At 40.8% G+C, this 19,919-nt stretch overlaps 1 protein-coding gene across 2 annotated transcripts in view; it reads right to left on the reverse strand.

The window, feature by feature from the left end:
• Nucleotides 1-6,636: 6,636 nt before the first annotated feature.
• The window catches only part of LOC138622077 (roundabout homolog 2-like), a 76,286-nt gene continuing 63,003 nt past the window's right edge, over nt 6,637-19,919 (reverse strand). Inside the window, exons 17-27 of one of the 2 annotated variants that reach the window (XM_069700562.1) lie at nt 19,323-19,499; nt 18,096-18,122; nt 17,888-17,927; nt 16,196-16,323; nt 15,256-15,510; nt 14,181-14,343; nt 12,830-13,087; nt 11,882-12,081; nt 9,352-9,513; nt 8,955-9,209; nt 6,637-8,179 (exon numbers count right to left, since the gene is read on the reverse strand). In XM_069700562.1, coding sequence (XP_069556663.1) covers nt 8,178-8,179; nt 8,955-9,209; nt 9,352-9,513; nt 11,882-12,081; nt 12,830-13,087; nt 14,181-14,343; nt 15,256-15,510; nt 16,196-16,323; nt 17,888-17,927; nt 18,096-18,122; nt 19,323-19,499 — 1,667 coding nt within the window. In that variant the 3' untranslated portion in view covers nt 6,637-8,177. Of the gene's footprint in view, nt 8,180-8,954; nt 9,210-9,351; nt 9,514-11,881; nt 12,082-12,829; nt 13,088-14,180; nt 14,344-15,255; nt 15,529-16,195; nt 16,324-17,887; nt 17,928-18,095; nt 18,123-19,322; nt 19,500-19,919 lie in introns of both variants that reach the window. The other variant, XM_069700561.1, reaches the window with a different exon arrangement.

A 19,919-nucleotide genomic window follows, 5' to 3' on the forward strand; every position in this document is an offset into this window, starting at 1 on the left:
TAGCTTTTGTGAGAAAGGCTGTTTTCTTCTCCAGGAAAACTATTTCTCAGCACCATGAATGGCTGCTTTCACCCCTGTCCTTTTCTTTTTCTTTTTCTTTTTCTTTTTCTTTTCAAGGACAACTGTCTACAGTGGGTTATTCAAGTGTTTGCCTTGGTTTCCAAGATACTGTGTGTGTGGGTGTGTGTGTGTGTGTGTGTGTGTGTGTGTGTGTGTGTGTGTGTGTGTGTGTGTGTGTGTGTGGGTGTGTGTCTGTGTGCTTCTTGTGCATGTATGTGCATGAGCTGCCAAGTTTCATTTTCAATTTTGCCATGTTTATCCAGCAGATTCTCTGCAATCTGTTGACAAAGAGGCAGCCATGACAGCTAGGGCAAATGTGGCAAAATTGCACAGCGGCTGACAGAAAAAAAATGGAACTGACGGCTGTCAACTCTGAACAACACTTTGTAAGGTGACAGATCTATAAAGGCAGTCTGGCTGAGTGCTGTGCCGCAAGTGAAAACGTCTTCTCTGACCTACCAGCTGAACTGCACCATATGTGATTTAGGTGTTCAATTTTCTCCTCTTATCAAAACACCAGTCGTCGAATCTTAACATAATCCAGAATATTATTTTGCATCTGCTGTGATCGTCATTGGAGATTTGGGAGATGGCCTCTTAAACAGGTACACGCAATCATTCAGGCAATGGTATTTGCAGCATAATGAGGTTTATTGAGGATGTGCAGAGAGCACTGTTGCAGAAAAGAAGTCTGGAGGTGATGAAGACATTGATTAGCTTCACAGCAGTGAAATAAACAGGTGGTGTCAGAGATAGGTGGCATTTCTCAGCTCAGTGTTTTCTATTGCCAGTGACAAACAGGGCGCAGAGGTTGAGGATTGCAGTCACGCTGTTAAGTGGGAAGTTATGAGTGGAGAGGGGTGCAGATAACGGGCTGCGAATTTATGATGTGAAATTCATTGCGTGTTGTATTTGAGGGAGATTACTTTCTCTTAAAGCAGGCAGTTGGTGAGGAATTAGGAGGTGTCAGAGATAATGAATCTGGTGGCGAGGTGCAGCAAATTTGCTTATGGAGCCATATCACTGTCTGCTGCTATAAAAGTTGACTGTGGTGCCAAGAGAGGACTTACTGTAGCAGATGAGGAGGGAATGGTAAGTTGTCAAAAAGCTGCACTCAAGTCAAAGAGGATGATAGCACGGCTTCATCCGGCCTCGGGGGCATTAGGTCTGGTATCAGGGCACAGTCACACGCTGACTGCCGGTTATAAAGATTATAAAGTGAGATTTTCGAACACAATAGGAATTACAGGGCTGTTACAAAATGGATGAACAAAAGTAGTTGTCGGATTTTAAAAGCAATCACAAGTATATTATGCCACAAAGTAGTAGAAATGAAAATGAACGAAATGTGTTCGTAAATGCAGAAAGTACTTTGCTTCCATTTTTATTTTAGGGAACAGGATTAGTATAATGTAATATAGGAAAAACAAGTCAAATTAAAACAGCAAGCAGCGATATGCGGGCCCTCGCATGCTGCACGTCGGGCAGCCAGCGGGTCGGGACCTACTTAATTTTTTTTTTTTTAAAGTCATCCAAAATATGACAAAAATGTCCAAAATATCGTCCGAAATATGATTTTTTTTTTTTCATAATTTGGACATGTATGACTTATTTTTCATATTTCGGACGACACACAAGTATCACTTTATTTTTATATTTAGGACGACATGCCACAGTATGACTTGTTTTTCCATATTTTGGATGACATGCTACAGTATGACTTTTTTTTTTATCATATTTTGTACGACATGCTACAGTATGACTTGTTTTTCCATATTTTAGATGACATGCTACAGTATGACTTTTTTTTCCATATTTTATAGCACGGTGGTGCATTGGTGACTCCCAGTCAGAAGGTTCCAGGTTTGATTCTTGCCCTTGACGTGGCTCTTCATTTAAGATGTTAATGTCATCCTTTTCAGGACGAGTCTCGAACCTAGAACCTTCTGACTGGAAGGCAACAATGCCAAACACTGCACTGTTGATTGCTCTTCCATAACATGTTTAAAAGTCATATAAGTCAAACAAGCATGCAACAAAGGCAGCAAAATGGTGCACTTCCAAACCAGCGTTGTCATCTCACAATCAGGAGGTTCTGGGTTTGATAGGGTGCCTGGAACTTAATGTGTGGAGGATTGCATGTTCTTGCTTGAATGTAATGTTTTACTTTATGGACTACATGCATAAGTTAGTCATCCATATTATGGATGACAAACTTTACTTTTAGGTTTGTAGTTTTGCAGGAACATGCAAATTCCACATAGAAAATACCAGGCGGGAATAAAACCCGGGAGCTTTAGATTGAGACGACAACGCTGACAACTGCACCACTATGCTGGCTTCCAAAACTTGAACAAAAGTCATACTTATAGGATGTCGTCATAAATAGCATACTTCTTTAATGTCATCCAGAATGTGAAAAAAACGTCATACTATAAGCATGTTGTCCAAAAAGTGGTAAAAACAAGGTCATACTATAGCATGTCATCCAAAATGTGAAAACAATATATATATATATTAATATACACACACATATATATATTTGGACCCCCCCAAATGTCAATATTATGGTTATGCCCTTGACCTCCATAGCTTGTTGTTGTTTACAATTTACACGTAATTGTAACTGTAATGCTAGTTGCTGTTATCAATATGATCTGCAGACCAGCTTGTGGCCTACCTATTTATTTTGCAATGGCGAGAGTTGTAAAAACTAAATTATTATAACGATAGGCTTACACACTTGATTTGCAGCAATAACACTTGCTTTATAACAGGCAGGAAACATAATAGCAGTTTTTGTACGTCTTGAACCTTGAAGCTACGTAGATTTCACCTCCCCAGTGTACTTACTCATAACGTTGTCGTCGTATTTTTCTAATGCATCTTCATCTCCAAAAGGCGCTTGTGCTGTAACTGTGGAAGGATGCCCACTGAACGGGGGGGGATAAATGCCTCTAGGACAGACCATAGGTAGACTTATTGAACTTGGAAATACTGTTTACCCTTGAAAAATTATGGAACAAAAGTTTAGTAAAATGTCCAAATCTTCCAGTTTCTTTGAAGAATTAACCAGCTGCCATCGCCTCCAAAACCATACAGTTTGTTCACCTCATAATGCAAACAACATTTACCGTGCAACCTATGGGTGTTTGGGCATACAAGGATTGGATTGCAGCAACAGAAAATTATGCATACATTCATAAATATGACGATTGCCATATTTTTTTGTTATGGAGTAAAACAACAGTTTTATTTGACTATAGAGAACAAATCACCTCCACTAGTTTGTAATAATGAAATCATGAAATTATACTTTAATATTTAATGTAATACAGGGGTCCTAAAGTAAAAACTTTACTGGACAAAAGATGCTCCAATGTACTGTTTTCCTTCACATTTATGTAAATTGAACAAAGATTGGCCTCCAATCTAGTTGTGAATTATATGTACACATCTTCATCTTCATCTCCTCCCTTTCAGCAGATGAATGTGAGAACAGCCTCGCTCTGGCTCAATGAGATTCCCATGACAACACGAGTAGACAATGTTTAAGTCAAGATTTCTGGGGAGGAGGAAGAAAAAAAAAAAGGGGGAATATTGCAGAGACAAGCTGTCATAACTGGAAAGGCTTGAATACAGATGTGCTCTCCAGGGGAGCCGCCAGTAACTAGGGGTGTGTTTTGGTGCCGGGATTAAACATCAGAACTTTTCTCTGGCTGAAACCTAGAGACTGTGACTCAGAGAAAGTAGGACAAAGATACATATCAATATTTGCTTGCATCTGTATTTACTTAAATAGCTTCTATCAGAGACCTCCAGGAGAGGCTTTGCTGCTCCATGTCAGTGGCACAATGTGAAGTGGCAACATAAAAGAAGTAGATGAACCATGTGGGTGAACAAGACGAAAATAAATTGGTCACCGAGGGAGAGACCACTGGCCTTTAGCTTACCCTCAGGGTAGCTGAGCCACAGAGCGGGACTCGCGGTCTCAGGTGGGGTGCACGTAAACCAACACGCTCTTCCAATGCTGCAATTAGCCAAATGTCACGAGTCACAAATCAGCCTTTTGAGGCAAGGTTACTCATAATCATACTGAAAAGGTTGTCCACCACATGTTGGGAAAATTGCATGAAATGACACCAATCATTCTCAATTGAGATCCAAGAAAATCCCAGGAGTGAATAGTTGCCTTTCTTTTCCTCTTAAACCAGCAATGATAATAATTTGCAGGATATAATATTTCAGTTATTACAGTCATATGGCCTACTGTGTAATCAATGTAAAGTCTAGCTCTTGAGTGCAGTATTACTAAACTGAAAAAGCAGTTCAGTTACCTGAACTTCAAAATGTGAAATATGATGGCTTGATTTTTGAATTCATAATGGGGTTAAGGTTAGGTATTATTCTGACTCTACTTGTGTCTAAAATTGGCTTTGCACTGGGGTGAAAGCACTACACACCTGAATATCTTGTATGTAAATATGCTAATATTGTGTTACATGTTGAATAAATATAACAAGAATTGTATGAGGCTAACCTGTCATATTTTTTCATTCATGTTGTCCTAGATAAGAAGATTTACCCATATAGTCTTCTTTTTATTTTATTTGAATCCATAATGAGGCTCTTGTCGTGCACGCTGACAATCTGAGTTCAAATTACAGCAATTTCTTTCTCCATCACCCTGTTTTTTTTGTTTGTTTTTTTACCTGCACAGGGGCAAAACTCTTGATTTTGAAGTGGGTCCTCTTTTTGGGTGAAATATGTTAATTTGCAAATGTCTTGTTTCAAATAGAAATATTCCTGAAATAAGCTCATAGTCTTCTTTCTATTATGGATATAAGATGTAATAAAACACCCAACCTGTAAAATTTGCATCCTCAAAGGTGAACCTGTCACTTCAGTCATACAGAGGTTAAAGGTCGGGGTCAGGTGCAGACTAGCACTCCTGCTCCTCACCCTGCTCACCCCGGGTGTTCCAGTTTAAAGATGCAGCATGCATTTATATTAACACTGAAAAGGAAAGGAAAATGTGGCACAGAAGCCGGTAACATCTTACATCATCATACCGTAGGTTCAAACCACCAAGAACTCTCTCAAACACTTGAACACCTTCTTTTAATTTTTCCCAGGTTGATGACTTCCTGTCCCATCATTCAAATAGTGCTTGCAAACAGGAGTTGATGCGTGTATGAATTATTTTCTTGGAAAAAGAAAAATGCACGATCCTTTTAGATGCTTTATTGTCATTATAACTACTAGTGCGTTCCATAGAAAAAAAGGACCTCCATTACAAGCATTTTTCAGTTGTTTGTAGCAGTGTCTGGAGAAGTGAAGCAGTTTGAGGCCAAATTGCTCCCCTGAGAGCTGGAAAATAGGATCTCAGCAATAAATTTGTTACAGTAAACTGATTTTTCATTAAACCAAAACCACAACATCCCACAAAGTCAGCACACCATTCCGAGAGCTGTACATCAAGCTAAATCTTTATGAGACAGAAGTGTAGCTGTATTAACGCAGGTAGAGTCCTGTAATTGGGCTCTGTGGGCTCAGCTATGAGTTTCTGCTCTTCCATTAAATTCAAATGTACTACAAGCTGTTAAGAAGGGCTTGTACAACACTTGGCGATGGGGTGTGTGTGTGTGTGTGTGTGTGTGTGTGTGTGTGTGTGTGTGTGTGTGTGTGTGTGTGTGTGTGTGTGTGTGTGTGTGTGTGTGTGTGTGTGTGTGTGTTTGGGAGGAGGGTAGTCCCTGTAACAGGGAATCCAAATTGCATCAAAGTGATATAGAACAGCCTACACAATACTAATTCTTCTGTCCTTGTGGCACTTCTGGAAACCAAATTAATTGGATATAAAGTTTTAGAGGTGGATTGCACATTGTCCTCCCCGTCTGCACAGTATCTGCAGACTGCCCTAATCCTTGCCCATCCATTTCAAGATACAAACACTGACAGGCTGTGACCACACTGTGTACAGCACCTATTGTCCCGTCGCCTGAAGCCATCCTCCCCAGTGCTGATCTGTAACAAAGTTACCTTCACATAACAACAGGGACCTGCCGTGTGGTCCAGAGATGGACTCTGAAAAAGGATCCAACGTCAGGCAGCTTAAGTTTAGGTGACGATTTAGACAAACTGTTCATATATTGAAGCAGTGTGTCAGACAGTTCTCGAAATGGATGCACCATTTTCACATATACGGGTATGCCTGGATGTGCAATATCACATTTAAAGCATGCCCTACACAGTGTTATGTGGAAACACGTATGAAATGCAACTAAAGAGGGGACATTGGTTAAAATAAAATGAGCTAAATTCTTCTTTTCTTCGCAATGATTTCATGACTTTTGTCACAGATGGCAATTAGTACTTCACCAAAGTAGTATGCAATGAGAAAATATAATACTATTTTCTTCCTTTTTAGCTGCAAGTGTGCAGTCCATCTCGTAGGTAAAACTGACTGTAAATGAGATGCGAGTAAAAGCCCATACATCATTTTCCAGTCTAAAATCTAACCGATTCAAAAATCTGGGTACAAACAGGGTTTCAGACTCAGGCATTGTGAGCAGTTCATTTTCACATACACATTTTTTATTTTGCATCAAAGGATTGAAAAATGGCCCTACTGTGTGTGGCTGTGTATTTCCTGAGGGCAAACCAATCTGGCATGTAAAGATTCTTCAAAAGGGAGAGCCATTACCAGAACAATGATCAGAACATACAGTAACCATCCAAACATGTGAAGACATCCTGAATCTCCTGGGCAAGAAATACTAATCATTTGCATTCTAAAACTTTGCAAAACATCTTTCAAATTTGGCGGTCATTTAACTCTATACAACTTTTTGTAAGTTGACGGTGTAGATTCATAACCATTCAGCAGTGTACTACAGTACATAACAACAAATCAAAATGGTATCATTTCTTTGATGTTTAACATCACATATTTTTTTCAGTCCATCTTGCAATTGCAATCTACGCAATTTGTCTGCAGGTGACATTGGGACACTTGAATTCATTTTTCTCTGCCCTACTAAAGTAATAAAGTAATAATGCACGTGGCTTTCACTTTCTCATTTCCCTTTACTGTCATGTTATCTTTTGAATATTGCACATGATTGTGTCACTGGATGTAACTGGAAAGGAAACACATATATTATTTATGAACATATTCTTTTTGGGAATGGCAGAGAAGTATCCATTTTCTTATGTCTTTGCTTTGGATATCACAACTGATGTGTTGCTTTGTTACCATTGAAAAATGTTATGGTAACCATTTGCTGAGAACCATTGTTAGTATAATGCATAATAGGATTCCCAGCAAGAAATATGAAACACAAGTTAGTTATTTTGGCATATTAGTTCCAAGTATTTACCTGTGTTTTTTTCCCCCTTGTATCTCTCAATATACTGCGAGTATTTCTCAAAACAACTACAGCACAGCCAAGAATATATCTTCTGTTTTATGTTCTGCTCATCATAGACATCCCTCTTTGCCATTATGATTCTCCTCCTCAGCTCAGCTGACAATGAGTTTGTGCTTATTTTCACCAAAAACGCTCTGTGCAAAGTACAACAATACAGTAGCTTCATCGAAATAAGCTAACAGTTTGAGCATTAATGAAAAATGATTCACAGTAATAAATCACAAAAGAGACAACATTGGGTTTGGCTTGCATAGCAAAGCAAAAGAAAGAGAAAAAACATTACAAAATATATTTACAAATTATGCAAGTCCTTTTTCATTTCAATTAGTCATTTAGTTGTGTTTTCTTCTTCATCTCCACTGTGTGAACGGTTGTACACCATGTGACAGAATATAGAAGCGGACATATAACATACTCTTTTGAAGAGGGGGGGTGGGGGTGGGGGTGTGTGTGTGGGAGGGGGAGGGGGGTGAAAGTAACACTGTGAGAGTGGTGTCGGTGTCTGTACATGACATTTACAGCTCTGCATTTCATCTCGCACAATTTTGCTTCTTCGTCATCATTCGCTCTCCTCTCCGTCTTCTGAACATCATTCTGTGTCACTCGCAGAGAGAAAAATCTCATAGCGCTTATAAACAAGGTGTCCTGGGACAGGCAGCAACTGCAGGGAATGATGCCTCACATAGACTCTGAAAGAGAGACAGGAAGACACAGCAACAACACTGTGAACTCTGGATGACACTGAATACTCCACTCTCAGTATCTGCATTTCCATTAAACTACCTCAAGATACATTTGATCCTGATATCTAAAATATTTATACATTATTTCCTCTTCATATAAAAAAAAAAAAAAAAAAAAAATGTCACTGTAGCTACGCATTAAGTAATGTGTGTGTTAGTTGTTTCTAAATTTGTGTATGGAATCAAATTAGTCTTAAAATAATTTAACAAAATCAAAATGCGGGATTGAAGTCAAATTAAAAATAGAAAGTCATGTAAATAAATTGAAAGCACAAAAATGAGCTCAAAAGTACAACTAAGTGTAAAATTATACATTTGATTATGATATTCACACCTTTCTTACAAGCAGAATTTCTCTTCAGTTTAGCTGCTTCATTTTTCAAGTGGAAATACTTCAATTATTTCCCACCAAATACTCCTATTTCTCAGACCTGGCTATAATAATACGAGATAATAGGAATTTCTCTTAGGTTATTATAAGCAATTCTACAAAATCATATTAATAATTCAAATAGGTAAACAAGTAAGCCGATTAAATGTAATGTTTTGTCTATTATTCTTTGTCAGAGTTAATCAAATGAAAACTATTACATGATTTAGTAAACACGGGAGTAAAAAGGTTTAGTACAACTTGCATGTTATTGCTCTCTGTGCAGTATTTGATACACCCACTCATGTGTGATGTGCACACTGATGCGCCCCCACGAGGATCGACACTTACAGTGCTCCCTTTTCTCTGTGCCGTTTGTGGAAGGATGCCCGTTGTGGGAGGGGTCTGTGCCAGGTCTCTTGTGGGAGCCCCTGCTCAGGGTGGCCCTGTTGGATGATGCCGTGCCACTCCAGGAAGCCATATGCTGCCGCTCCAGCGTCGACACGGTCACCATGCACTCCTCAGAAGGGTCTGATGCCGCAGCTGCCCACGAGCCGTGCATGTGGGAACCCATGCCGTGCAGGGACTTCATCGCCGGCGTGTGGGCTGCGGAGTGGGTGGTCGATGAGGGTGTTTGGCAAAGGATACAAATACGATATCATGATATATAAGCCCTTTGCACTGAATTTACCATAACAGAGGATTCTTTTGATAAATAATGGCTGAGAGTATTGAAGTCCAAACTTACCGTCTGTGTTGGCGCCCCTTCGTCTGGGAAGAGTTCCAACCTTGTCTGTCTGAGGTTTGTGGCCGGTGAGTGGTGCCCTCTTGTGTCCAAGGCTATGTGTGCCCTGTGCGCCGCGGTCCGCCGTGCCAAAGCTATCGGAGTGACACTGCTGGGAGGCTTTACCTACAACGAGCGAGACTGCTATTGAAGATAAAGGTTCAGCTAACAAGTATTTGGCTCACACAGAGCAGATCAAGCCAGACATTTTAAGAGTGATGCAGATCTACAGAGTCAGAAGGATTAGTGTCAAAATTGAAATCAACAAAGACAAAGAAGTCAGATTAATTACTGGATATGTTATGCAAATCCTTTGTGAAACATTCTCGTCTAAATGTGGTATCTTTAAACGAGGTGTAAAGAGGATTCGCGCACTGTTTCCATCCCACTGGATTTATGGAAATAAGTATAACTCCTTCATACTTCTGCTTCTTCAATAGTGTTACTAAAAGCTTTAATCAGATATCCTAAAGAGCTGGTTTTTTTTCTTTCTTTGGAGCAATGTGAGGAACTATTAAGGAACAGACATCACAGAAATATGTGTTAACAAATATGTCATTTACAGCAACACTCCCCAAATGCAATCTGGCTCCCCCTGTGGAAATACTGCTGCCACAGTGACTTCATTCATGGTTTGATTTACTGGACTGAAGACATTCTCTCAGTGGGCGTGGGCACACTTCTAACACAGTGCCTCACAATATGTGACAGCTAAAATATGAGTTGATAAATTGTTTGCATTGCTAATGTTTGTAAATATTTTTAGTCACGCTGACCTATATTTTGCCCTGCAGCGGCTTATTAAAAGTGTTGAAGAACACATATTCTCAATGCACAAGTCAATCTTAACCTATCAAACAGTGGAATCTAAAAATGGTGCAGTTGCGTCCCTGTGGGAGAGGCTATCAAGTTTCTCTCTAAAGAAACTTTCAGACAGAAACCTATTTATAAATGCATCAAACCTTAAATGTTAGATGTGTTACTTCTCGGTGAGAGTGCTAATAAAGTTGTTAAAAATATTGTACGTTATGGCTTCGATGTCTGTCCGAGGATGACTTCAAGGAACTTTTAACAGGCTGTCTGAATATCCGTTTGAAAAACAATAGTGTTAGTTTTAAAAGGGTACCCACGATATCCGTTTTACTTTTGACCAACTACAGTTCCTGCATCACCTTTTGAGCGTCAATCACTGTCCCTGTTGGCTACACTAACATGCTCCTAATCTACTATGTAATATCCTAAAAGACTTAGCACTATGGGGAGGGAGGAGGGGGGTTAAGGGAGGGTTTGTATGTGTGGCACTGAATCATCTATTGTATGCTTTGGTCTTTGTTCTATGCAGTGTGTCCATAGGCGATAGTTCAGCGAGCCAACACACTGCACTGTGATTTCAGCCTCAGTGGCCCAAACCCTGTTGGCAGGCTGCATGTTGATATTGGACAAATCTGCTAAACCCCGGATTAGTCAAAAAGCTGATGTTTTTTGAACATCCAGTGCCATGTTTTTAATGTTGTTCTGTAATTTCTGTGCATCACAGACACACGCAAACATCACCCTTTATGTGTCACGGAACTACTTTTTAGCTTCCCACACAAAGAACACACTTCTCCCTGAACCGGCACTGAACATTGTCAATGGAGTTACAGTTTAGACTGTCCAATATGAATGCAGCAGTGGGTTGAGTGGCTGTAGCCGCTTCAGCTACATGTACTGTATGACAGGTAAAAGAAGGATTGTCCCCCCTTTTACATATCAAAATTGCAATTTCAAAATTTCAAATAAAAACATTTCCATGCACACTATCTTGGTTTGTTAGTGATGATAACAACAAAAAAACTATTTGAGCTGCACAGGGAGTAATAGGTATGTCAAAATCTGCTTATTTCCTATTCATATACATGCAAGTGATGAGTTTGACTTTAGCTATCCATATTCTTAAACGCAGGGTGCTTTTAATGAGACGAATACATCCAATAGATAATTGTGAAAAAATAGTCCGTTTTTCATAATGAATTGTTCAATTTATTATTTATATTCATAAAATATAGATGTATACATGAGCGAAGGGCATCACGAGCTGTAAACACCTTTTTTTTTTTTTTTTTTTTTTTTTTTATAAATCCTGAGACAGTCTTTTTAGCTTAGAATTCTTAATATTTTTTATATAGTCATTTATTATTATTATTTTTATTTTCTTTATGTATCACTTTTGTATTCTTTTACTTTCCTTTTATTGTTGAGCATCCTCTGTTGGAATTTTGCATCGCAGATGGTCTGTAAATAAAGTTGAATTCAAATTTGTTATGGTATTTCACCATCCCCCATGGCATGATTGACAATTATCTGAAACGGCATTGGCCACATTTCTCATGTGTTTGATGATATTTTGAACTGAACGAATGTGGTGATGTGTTTCCTTTCAGGACAGTTAGCTGTGAGCATGAACTCCTACATCCGTTTCAAAGCAATCACTTCTATGAATTATAAGACATACCTGAGCCCTCAAGGTTATCCACACTGTGATCAGGAGTGTATTCAAAGCCACACAAATTCTTTGACACCACAGCGTATCTCTCCTCTTCCTCTTCCTCCTCGTCTTCTTCAGAAAGGAGTGTGGCTCCCAAATCAGAGCCCAGTGTACTGGACATGAAGTCCATTGGGGTGTTGGACACATTTGGACTGCTCTTCATGTGCCTAATTAAATATGGGAAAATACAGTATATGAATAAACGAAGTCAATTTCAAACAATTTGCCATGAAAATGCTGCAAAACAAGTGGTAGAATGCAGAATTAGTGGATATTCAGAAGGGTATGGATGCAATGTGCAGAAACCATGAATGCCTGCAGTGATTTCACTGATTACTTTCTCAGCGCTGGTGTGCGTTGTGCTAACACAATGGAGTTGTAATTGGACTGGATAAAGGATATCTGGATGGGCAGGGCTGTCACCAACATGCCTGTTATCTCCCGCACAGCTGTCCTCCATGATGGCTCACATCCCACCGTAGAGGAGATGCATGCATAATTACCAACTCTATTTACCCATGTCAGACCAGCATGTAAGACTAAACCCTGTCATTACCCTCCAACACATGTCACCACTGACTTGTCAAGTTTTCCAATGCTCCATCAAAGGTGTAATCAATGGAGAGATGGTTTTATCGCTCGCAAGACACATGGACTGCAGGTTTGGGCTGACACATGTAAATACCAGCATTATAAGATGCTCAAACATCAGCCATTGATATGCAAAACCCAAACTATCAACGGAAGGAAATGAATAAAATTATAGGTATCTCACCGACTGTGCAAAGCAAACATTTAAATGACGCTGCGATGCCTTCAGGCAGTGTGAGGCTTTTGAATGATTCAGATGAGGTCTTTTGTTTTACCAGAGAAGATGTAAGTCATTTTAGAAAATAATGACTAAAGGATCCTCACCACGCCTGCTTGGCCACCTCGTACTGGTAAGCTCTGGTCAGCTCATCCAGGTGGGCCTGCAAGATGGACTGCATTTCTTCATGGTGGGCGGAGGTGAGAGAGGAAGATGAGGGCTGACTGAAAGGAGCTGCTGCAGGCGAGGAGGACCTTCCTCTCAGGGGAGGAGTCGGACCTCGCTCCTCCTCAACTTCGTTGTCCAAACTCTGGTGGCAGTAGGTCTGGACAGACATGGGCGGGGCCCAGCTGTTGCTGTCATATCTGGTATGTGGACAAAATCATTTTTTATTAATCATCATATTGAGTTTGCCCTTACAGAAAAACATGAATTTCACATGTACAAACATTCATGTGACCACATAGCCTAAACATGTGATTGTGCACATGAGAAACGTGTATTTTGCACATATGAAACATGTGGTTTTGGAACATTTCCATAGTGTAATGTGTGTAGCCCATGTAGATTCCCATGTGAAAACTTTTCCACATATTTTTGTTATCATATGTTGCAACATGTGGTAAACATGTGTCAAAGGTGCGATCATGTGTCCAATGTGAAAAACATGGGAAACTCATGTTTGTTTCTGTAAGGATGTCTTCAACTATTCAGCTGTTACACAGACAATATGTACATTTTACGACACAGAAAATATTCTTAACACTTAGAAATAGTCTCTACTTTATGATTATTTCCCCCAAACCCGTCATAAACTGACCTAAATGTAATCCTTTAAACCAGGGGTGTCAAACTCATTTTAGTTAAGGGGCCACACACTGCCCACTTTGATCTCAAGTGGGCCAGACCAGTAAAATCATAGCATAATAACGACAATACTTCTCTATGTTTAAATAATTGGTGAAGGTTTTTGGATGATGAACCCTATTTTAAGGTCTTTCTACAATAAACTAGAAACATAAAAACCAAAAACTCAGACATCAGCCCACTGTTTATCTGCCTGGGCTCTCCTCTGCAGATTCCCTAGCAGCGAGCGCTGCTGCCTCCGGAGCAGACGTCGCATTTACGCTGTTTTTGAAGCAATTACTGGATCGATTAAAACAAATTACAAAACGTTTGTACTCCTAAACCTCCATATTCTCATAGAAATGCAATTTATGTCTTTCCGTAATTTTCACACTTCGCAAAGTCATCCGGCGGGCCGAGCTGGACCCCCTGGCAGGCCGTATGTTTGACACCCCTGCTTTAAACATTTTTATTCTTCCACAAGGCACATTCATGTGCTGTCCAAGTGTTGTCCAACATTGTGCATTACTGTGTTTGCATGTGTTTCCTCTGCCTTTCTATGTTTTGTGTGTGTTTCAGGGCAGAGATTGATGAGATATGAATGCATCTTACCCTCCTCCGTGGTTTTCCTGGGGGTAACGGTCAAGGTCAACCTCGGTCCCGGGGAGAGGGTGCATGGGTGGCGGAGGCAGGGGCATGTTCGCCCAACATGTCCCATTTGATTTAGAGGTTTTTGTTCCACCCTTCACCTTCTTTTTCTTCCCAACCTTTGCACCTGGGGGTAGGTAAAGAGGAAAGAATGTTTAGCCTTCTCTTACACAATATCAAGAAATCTCTACACCAATACTCCACACTGAGTTCACACACACACACACACACACACACACACACACACACACACACACACACACACACACACACACACACACACACACACACACACACACACACACACACACACACACACACACACATCCAGCGCTGCTTTGAAAGCTATCTTCTATTTTTTCTTCGCTATCTGAACTTTTTCAAGCCTGTCTCCCACCCGGTGTTCATTATGTCTCTTTTTTGTGTGCTGACAGCACATTAGGACTTTTTCTAAATGTTGACATTTCTTAAAGAGGCATCAAAACCTGCGGCAAACCACTTAAAGTTGCCTCCATACAGCCTCTTCCCACTTGCTCTATTTTATCTCTGGTAAGGCTGACATTTAGCTGAGCACACAGCCTATTGTGCAAAACTACAAAAGTACAGACAGAAACGCCTCCGTGACTTTACTAAACGTATATAAACTAAATAAATAACTCCGAACACCGAGGCATTTTCTGCCATCACTAATCAAATTAACCCAAAGAAATGCGTCATGATTGTGTGACATTTCTGGGCTAGATAAGCTCCCAGGGTACAATTGTGATGAAGACAGAAGAGTAATTAAGAACATTATCCTTAGGGTCCATTTTTAGTGAATATGTAAATAAATTCCCCCCTGTCCATTTGGCTCTTTCCCTGATTAAGTTTGTAGTAATTTCAATGACGAAAAAAACCCACATTGCCCGTGATTTTATGTAAAAATGTTGCAGTGCTGCAGCACACGGAGACTAAAGTTACAGACACAAGGGTGCAAACGGCGGACCACAAGACAAAGAGAAAGGAATTGAGATCGTGCTCGTTTCATCACGGCTCTTACCAGTGCCAGGGCGTCTGTCAGTTAGCGAGTAGCCCAGGTTTGCTATTTCCTGCTGGGCCTGGAGAGAAGCCTTCCAGCGGGGATCTGGCCTGTCCACAGCCAGCTCGTGGAAGCTGTTGGACTGGAGTATCTGAGTGGTGGCGTAGGGGGTGGGCTGACTGCCTCGGGCCGGGCTGCTGTACCCTGCCTTCCCCATGAAGTCGATACTGCTGTAGATGGCACCGTCAGACAGCATGGTGCCCGTTTTCTCCACGGCTGCAGACGGCAAAACATCTGAGATGAAGAGGGGTGAAGACGGAGCGAGGAGGGGAATGGAGAAAAAATATCATGGAGAGATGAGTTGACATGAAGTTAACGATCTTTAAGGTCATTAACACTCCCTGCTGCTCTGGCACTCTCTATTAGTTAAATACAGGTCTCAGATGGACTTGATATAAATGAAAGTGATTATCAACAACCGTAATTAGCATGCAACACTCTGTGGGAGACGGGTGGAGTTTTCACATGAGGGATACTCAAACAGAGCTAACCTTCAGCTCTACTGTCTCGCACACATAAAGCCTGAGGCTCACCGGGTTCCACTGAGCTTTGAGCACATGCAAACGTACAAATACACAATGCAAACCCGTATATTTGGATTATCAATCTTGTACAACCTCAAGAAATGCATAACGGCAAGGCATGGCAAAGAATGACAGGGAAGAAGTATATCCAAATACCAGAAATTTAAGCCAAATATCAAGCTTGTCAAATCAAATTAGCAAAATATAGCCCTCAGAGGAGCTTTTAATTTGTGTGCGTGTGCTCAGCCTGTTTGTGTGTGCGTGCTTATTTGTGATATTCTGTCACTATGCTTCCAAAAGGATGAGTGTCAAAGCTGTCCAGCCAGGCATTGCTGAAACCGTATCCTTCATCACCCCTGCCTGTTTACGTTTCTTACCTCCTCGGCCAAAGTTGCCGCCGCCCTTCGGACTTCCCAAGCCGCCATTAGCCGGGAGGCTTGTGGAAGGCCATGAGTCGGCCAACCAGGGCAGGCCTTGGTCACCCGCTTTCAGCAGCCCCGGACGGCTGTGAGAGGATATTTGAAGTCGGACAGAGAGGAGGGAGACAGAGAAGCAGTGACATTGTTAAATATTCAGCCTACCCCTGGTAACTGTATTGCTCATTTTCTTCCTGCTGCATCAACAACAAATTGATGTGAAAACTCATTCAGCATATTCTCGCCTGTGGAGCAAGCCCAGCACACGGACAACAATAAACAACAGAGAGACATAAAATGGCAAGTCTATAAATCAGACTTCTGCCTCCCCTTAACTCTACCACCCCTTACTCTCCCCGGAGAAACAAGGCAGGCCTAAATACACACTAAATCCACTTTAGAGCCTTAGCACAACAGAAATTTACATTTTAAATTGAGAATCATGGACAGCCTCTGGCAGATCAGCTACACTGCTGCACTGTCTCCATGGCAACAGAGACAGCAAAAGCCCATTAGGTGGTTTAGGAAGAGCTACCATGTCATTTTGTCTTTGTGAAATACAACAGTCATGAATACAGGCTCCGACTTCAAGGTAGGAAAGTTGTGGGCAGCAATTCACGGAGGAAATAAAGAAGAAGAAAAAAAAAACCCAGCCGCCTTCGTATCAGCAGCTGTAAAAATGGCTAAACATTCACATGCCAGCACATTAAGGGAACACATTCTGCTCGCATATATTTACTTAATATGCAACTACACAGTGAATTTCCCACTGAGCCTGATGTGCCAAGTGCCAAGGGAATTGTTCACAGCTGACTTGGTGATGGCTCAAAGGTGTTCAAACAATTACGTCAATAATTTCCATTTTAAACTTCACGAGCATATATATACATTTACATACATTTTCTCTGAGAAACACGCCAACACCACATACAATAATGTGTGCGTGCACAGTCAGTGTGGAGAAACACACTCGTGCAAAAAGGGGTTTGGCAAGAATCAGTTTATTTTTAGTTTATTACTTGCCACATTTGCTCTGGCTGTGGGCTTATCTGCTTGCTAAGGTGTGACAAAAAGGAAAGAGGAAGCAGAGGAAATCCACTTTCTGCAAAGCAAATTCACCTCTGTATTCATATGAAGGAGTTACTGAAACAACAGCAGAGAAAGGTAGGCTTAACTTTGGGCGATTTGAGCTGGCAGGAAATTCTCTTGGTGGCCGAGGGGAGTCTCAAGGTCCAACACTTTGTTCCCCCCCACATACGACCCATGACTGTGTGCACTCCGCCAAGCTTATTAAACAGAACATTCATCACCTCTCCCCCTCTCCTGCGACCTCTCACACTTCCAGCCACCTCACATGAACCGAGAGCCAGCCCGTGAATAAAACAGCTGCCCACCTGCATTAATTGCTAGCACTCACTTCAAAGGGGTGATTAATGGTTTCATCAAGTGAACACCGGTGCAAATCACCCACTGATACAGTATGAATAAGCAGAGGGGAACATGTATGCAAATTCCATTCATCACAGGGGAACTCTTCATTTCAGCTTTTACAATGGGCTCGTGTCATTGAGAAGGCAGAGTGTGTAGCACGGAGATGTCAGCGGGGGGACTCTCGCTGTGCGGTTTCTTGGTTTTTAGAAGTTAAATTCTCACCTTCCATTCCTGATGAGGCCTCTGTCTCGTTGGAACGTGACTTGCAGAGAAAAGAAGGGCGAGAGAGAAGGAAGTAAACTGCATTTTTGTCCAATGACGTACAGCAGCACTGTCAATTTAAATGACTGATAAATTATTGCTGTCCAGAATGCAGGCAGCTAAATTACTGTGGCATTTTTATATGTAAGAACACAATGTAAAAACATACCTGCTCGAGTAAAGGTGAATGACTGAACTGCAATTCAAAAAGACAGAGAGTACACATAGTGTCACGAATCACAAGCGCAAATATCAAAAAGATGAAGTCATATTCTCATGCCAAAACAATTCATGAAACTGGGTGTAGAAATGTGGATGGAGTCCGTTCATTTATGCTTTGTTTGTTCATCCATTACTGATGATGTGTCAGCGCCGATCAGATTTAGATGCATCTAACCATTACATTCCAGCATTTTCTGAATTGCACCAATTGCCCTCAGGGTTAAAGGTTAACTGAAGGTGACACGTTTAACCCTTTATTTGCACTGGGGCATCTGCATCCTCATCATAATTTCATCTATCTATGGAATTCTTCTAAATCACATTTTGGGGAAAGAGGTTTGTATCAAGAAGTACGAGGAATAGGAGGTTCATTGTGAAATCATTTTGCAAATGTGACACCTCAAAACACAACAAAACAAGCAATTCATTCTGCAATCTCTTCATTATTTAAAATTAAGTTATTTGAAAGATATTTAACATTAAAAAAGAAATCACAGAATATTTTATGTGAATGCTTCTTTAAAAAAGAAACAGTATTTTCAAAATGGAAATGTGATGTTTTGGAATTAAACTCCTCAGTTTGTTGTGAGAGAAGGGATCAGAGAAGCAGCACTCAATCATCTAAATCCCTGTTGAATTAGGAAATCACAGTGCTTTTTCTCTCTCTCTCTCTCTCTCTCTCTCTCTCTCTCTCTCTCTCTCTCTCTCTCTCTCTCTCTCTCGCTCTCTCTCTTTCCCCAAGTCATTGTGAAAGCTGCAATGCACATTATGATAATTGCAAACAGCTATATGCTTGACTCGCAGCGGGATGAAAGAACATTCCATACCTAAACCTCGACGTACCTCATGTTAATGTGCAAACAACACCAGCCGTGCTCTGATAATGGAAGGGGATGTTAAATTACTTATCTCGTATGAATGTATTAGAGTGTTGAGGTGTGGTGCTGATGGAACTCAGCACAGTTGATGCACATCAGTGCACAGTGAATTAAAGTAAATAGGGCCTATTTCCATCTGCGCTGAATATATTTCCTTTTGTTCTGCATTTTAGCCAGCTCAAATGGAGTCACATCTGCGATGACATCAGCTTTCACTCGAGAAAGAGACCAACTGCGCTTTGAGATCCTGTGTTGATGCAAAACCATGTCAAATGATTTTTCTCTTTTTCTTTTACCTGCATAGTTGCTGAGTCCCTTCCTCTTTTTTCTCCTCCAGTACAGCCAGGCACTGAAGCCCATGAGGACAATCCAGCAGGCCCCTCCCAAACCAGCGATGAAGGCCGGCTGCTTCACGACGTCGGAGATGCTATTGTTGCCCTCCGATCCTGTCATCACGTCCCTCAGCTCTGCGCCTGGAGGCACGAATACACACACACACACACACACACACACACACAAACGATGTTTGAAAGTCAATTTAATGTGAACGGACAAATAATTGTGTTTCAAGTGTTGTGTATGAAAATCTTTTGGGATTAAATAAAAACTCATTGCCATCATGGTCCTCGACATAGAGCAAAGCATGTCTCAAATGAGACCAAAAACAATGTACAAAAACAATGAAGACTGCAGTCAAATTATATGAAATTATATTAAAATGTAAAATTGCATGCAGGGCTTTTAATAAAAACAATAAGCATGAAACATACTGTATATCAAACATCAGGAGACATGGACTACTGGGACAGCCAACAGATGAGGCCATGAATAAATGGGAGGGGGAAAAAAACACTCGTGAAAGCAAAAAACAAAACAAAAAAAAAAGCAAAAAA

The sequence above is a fragment of the Brachyistius frenatus genome, unplaced genomic scaffold, assembly GCF_029030835.1.
Source record: "Brachyistius frenatus isolate BFR_SWC_R1_liver_20210118 unplaced genomic scaffold, ASM2903083v1 Contig_34, whole genome shotgun sequence".
In the NCBI taxonomy this organism is placed as follows: Eukaryota; Metazoa; Chordata; class Actinopteri; family Embiotocidae; genus Brachyistius; species Brachyistius frenatus.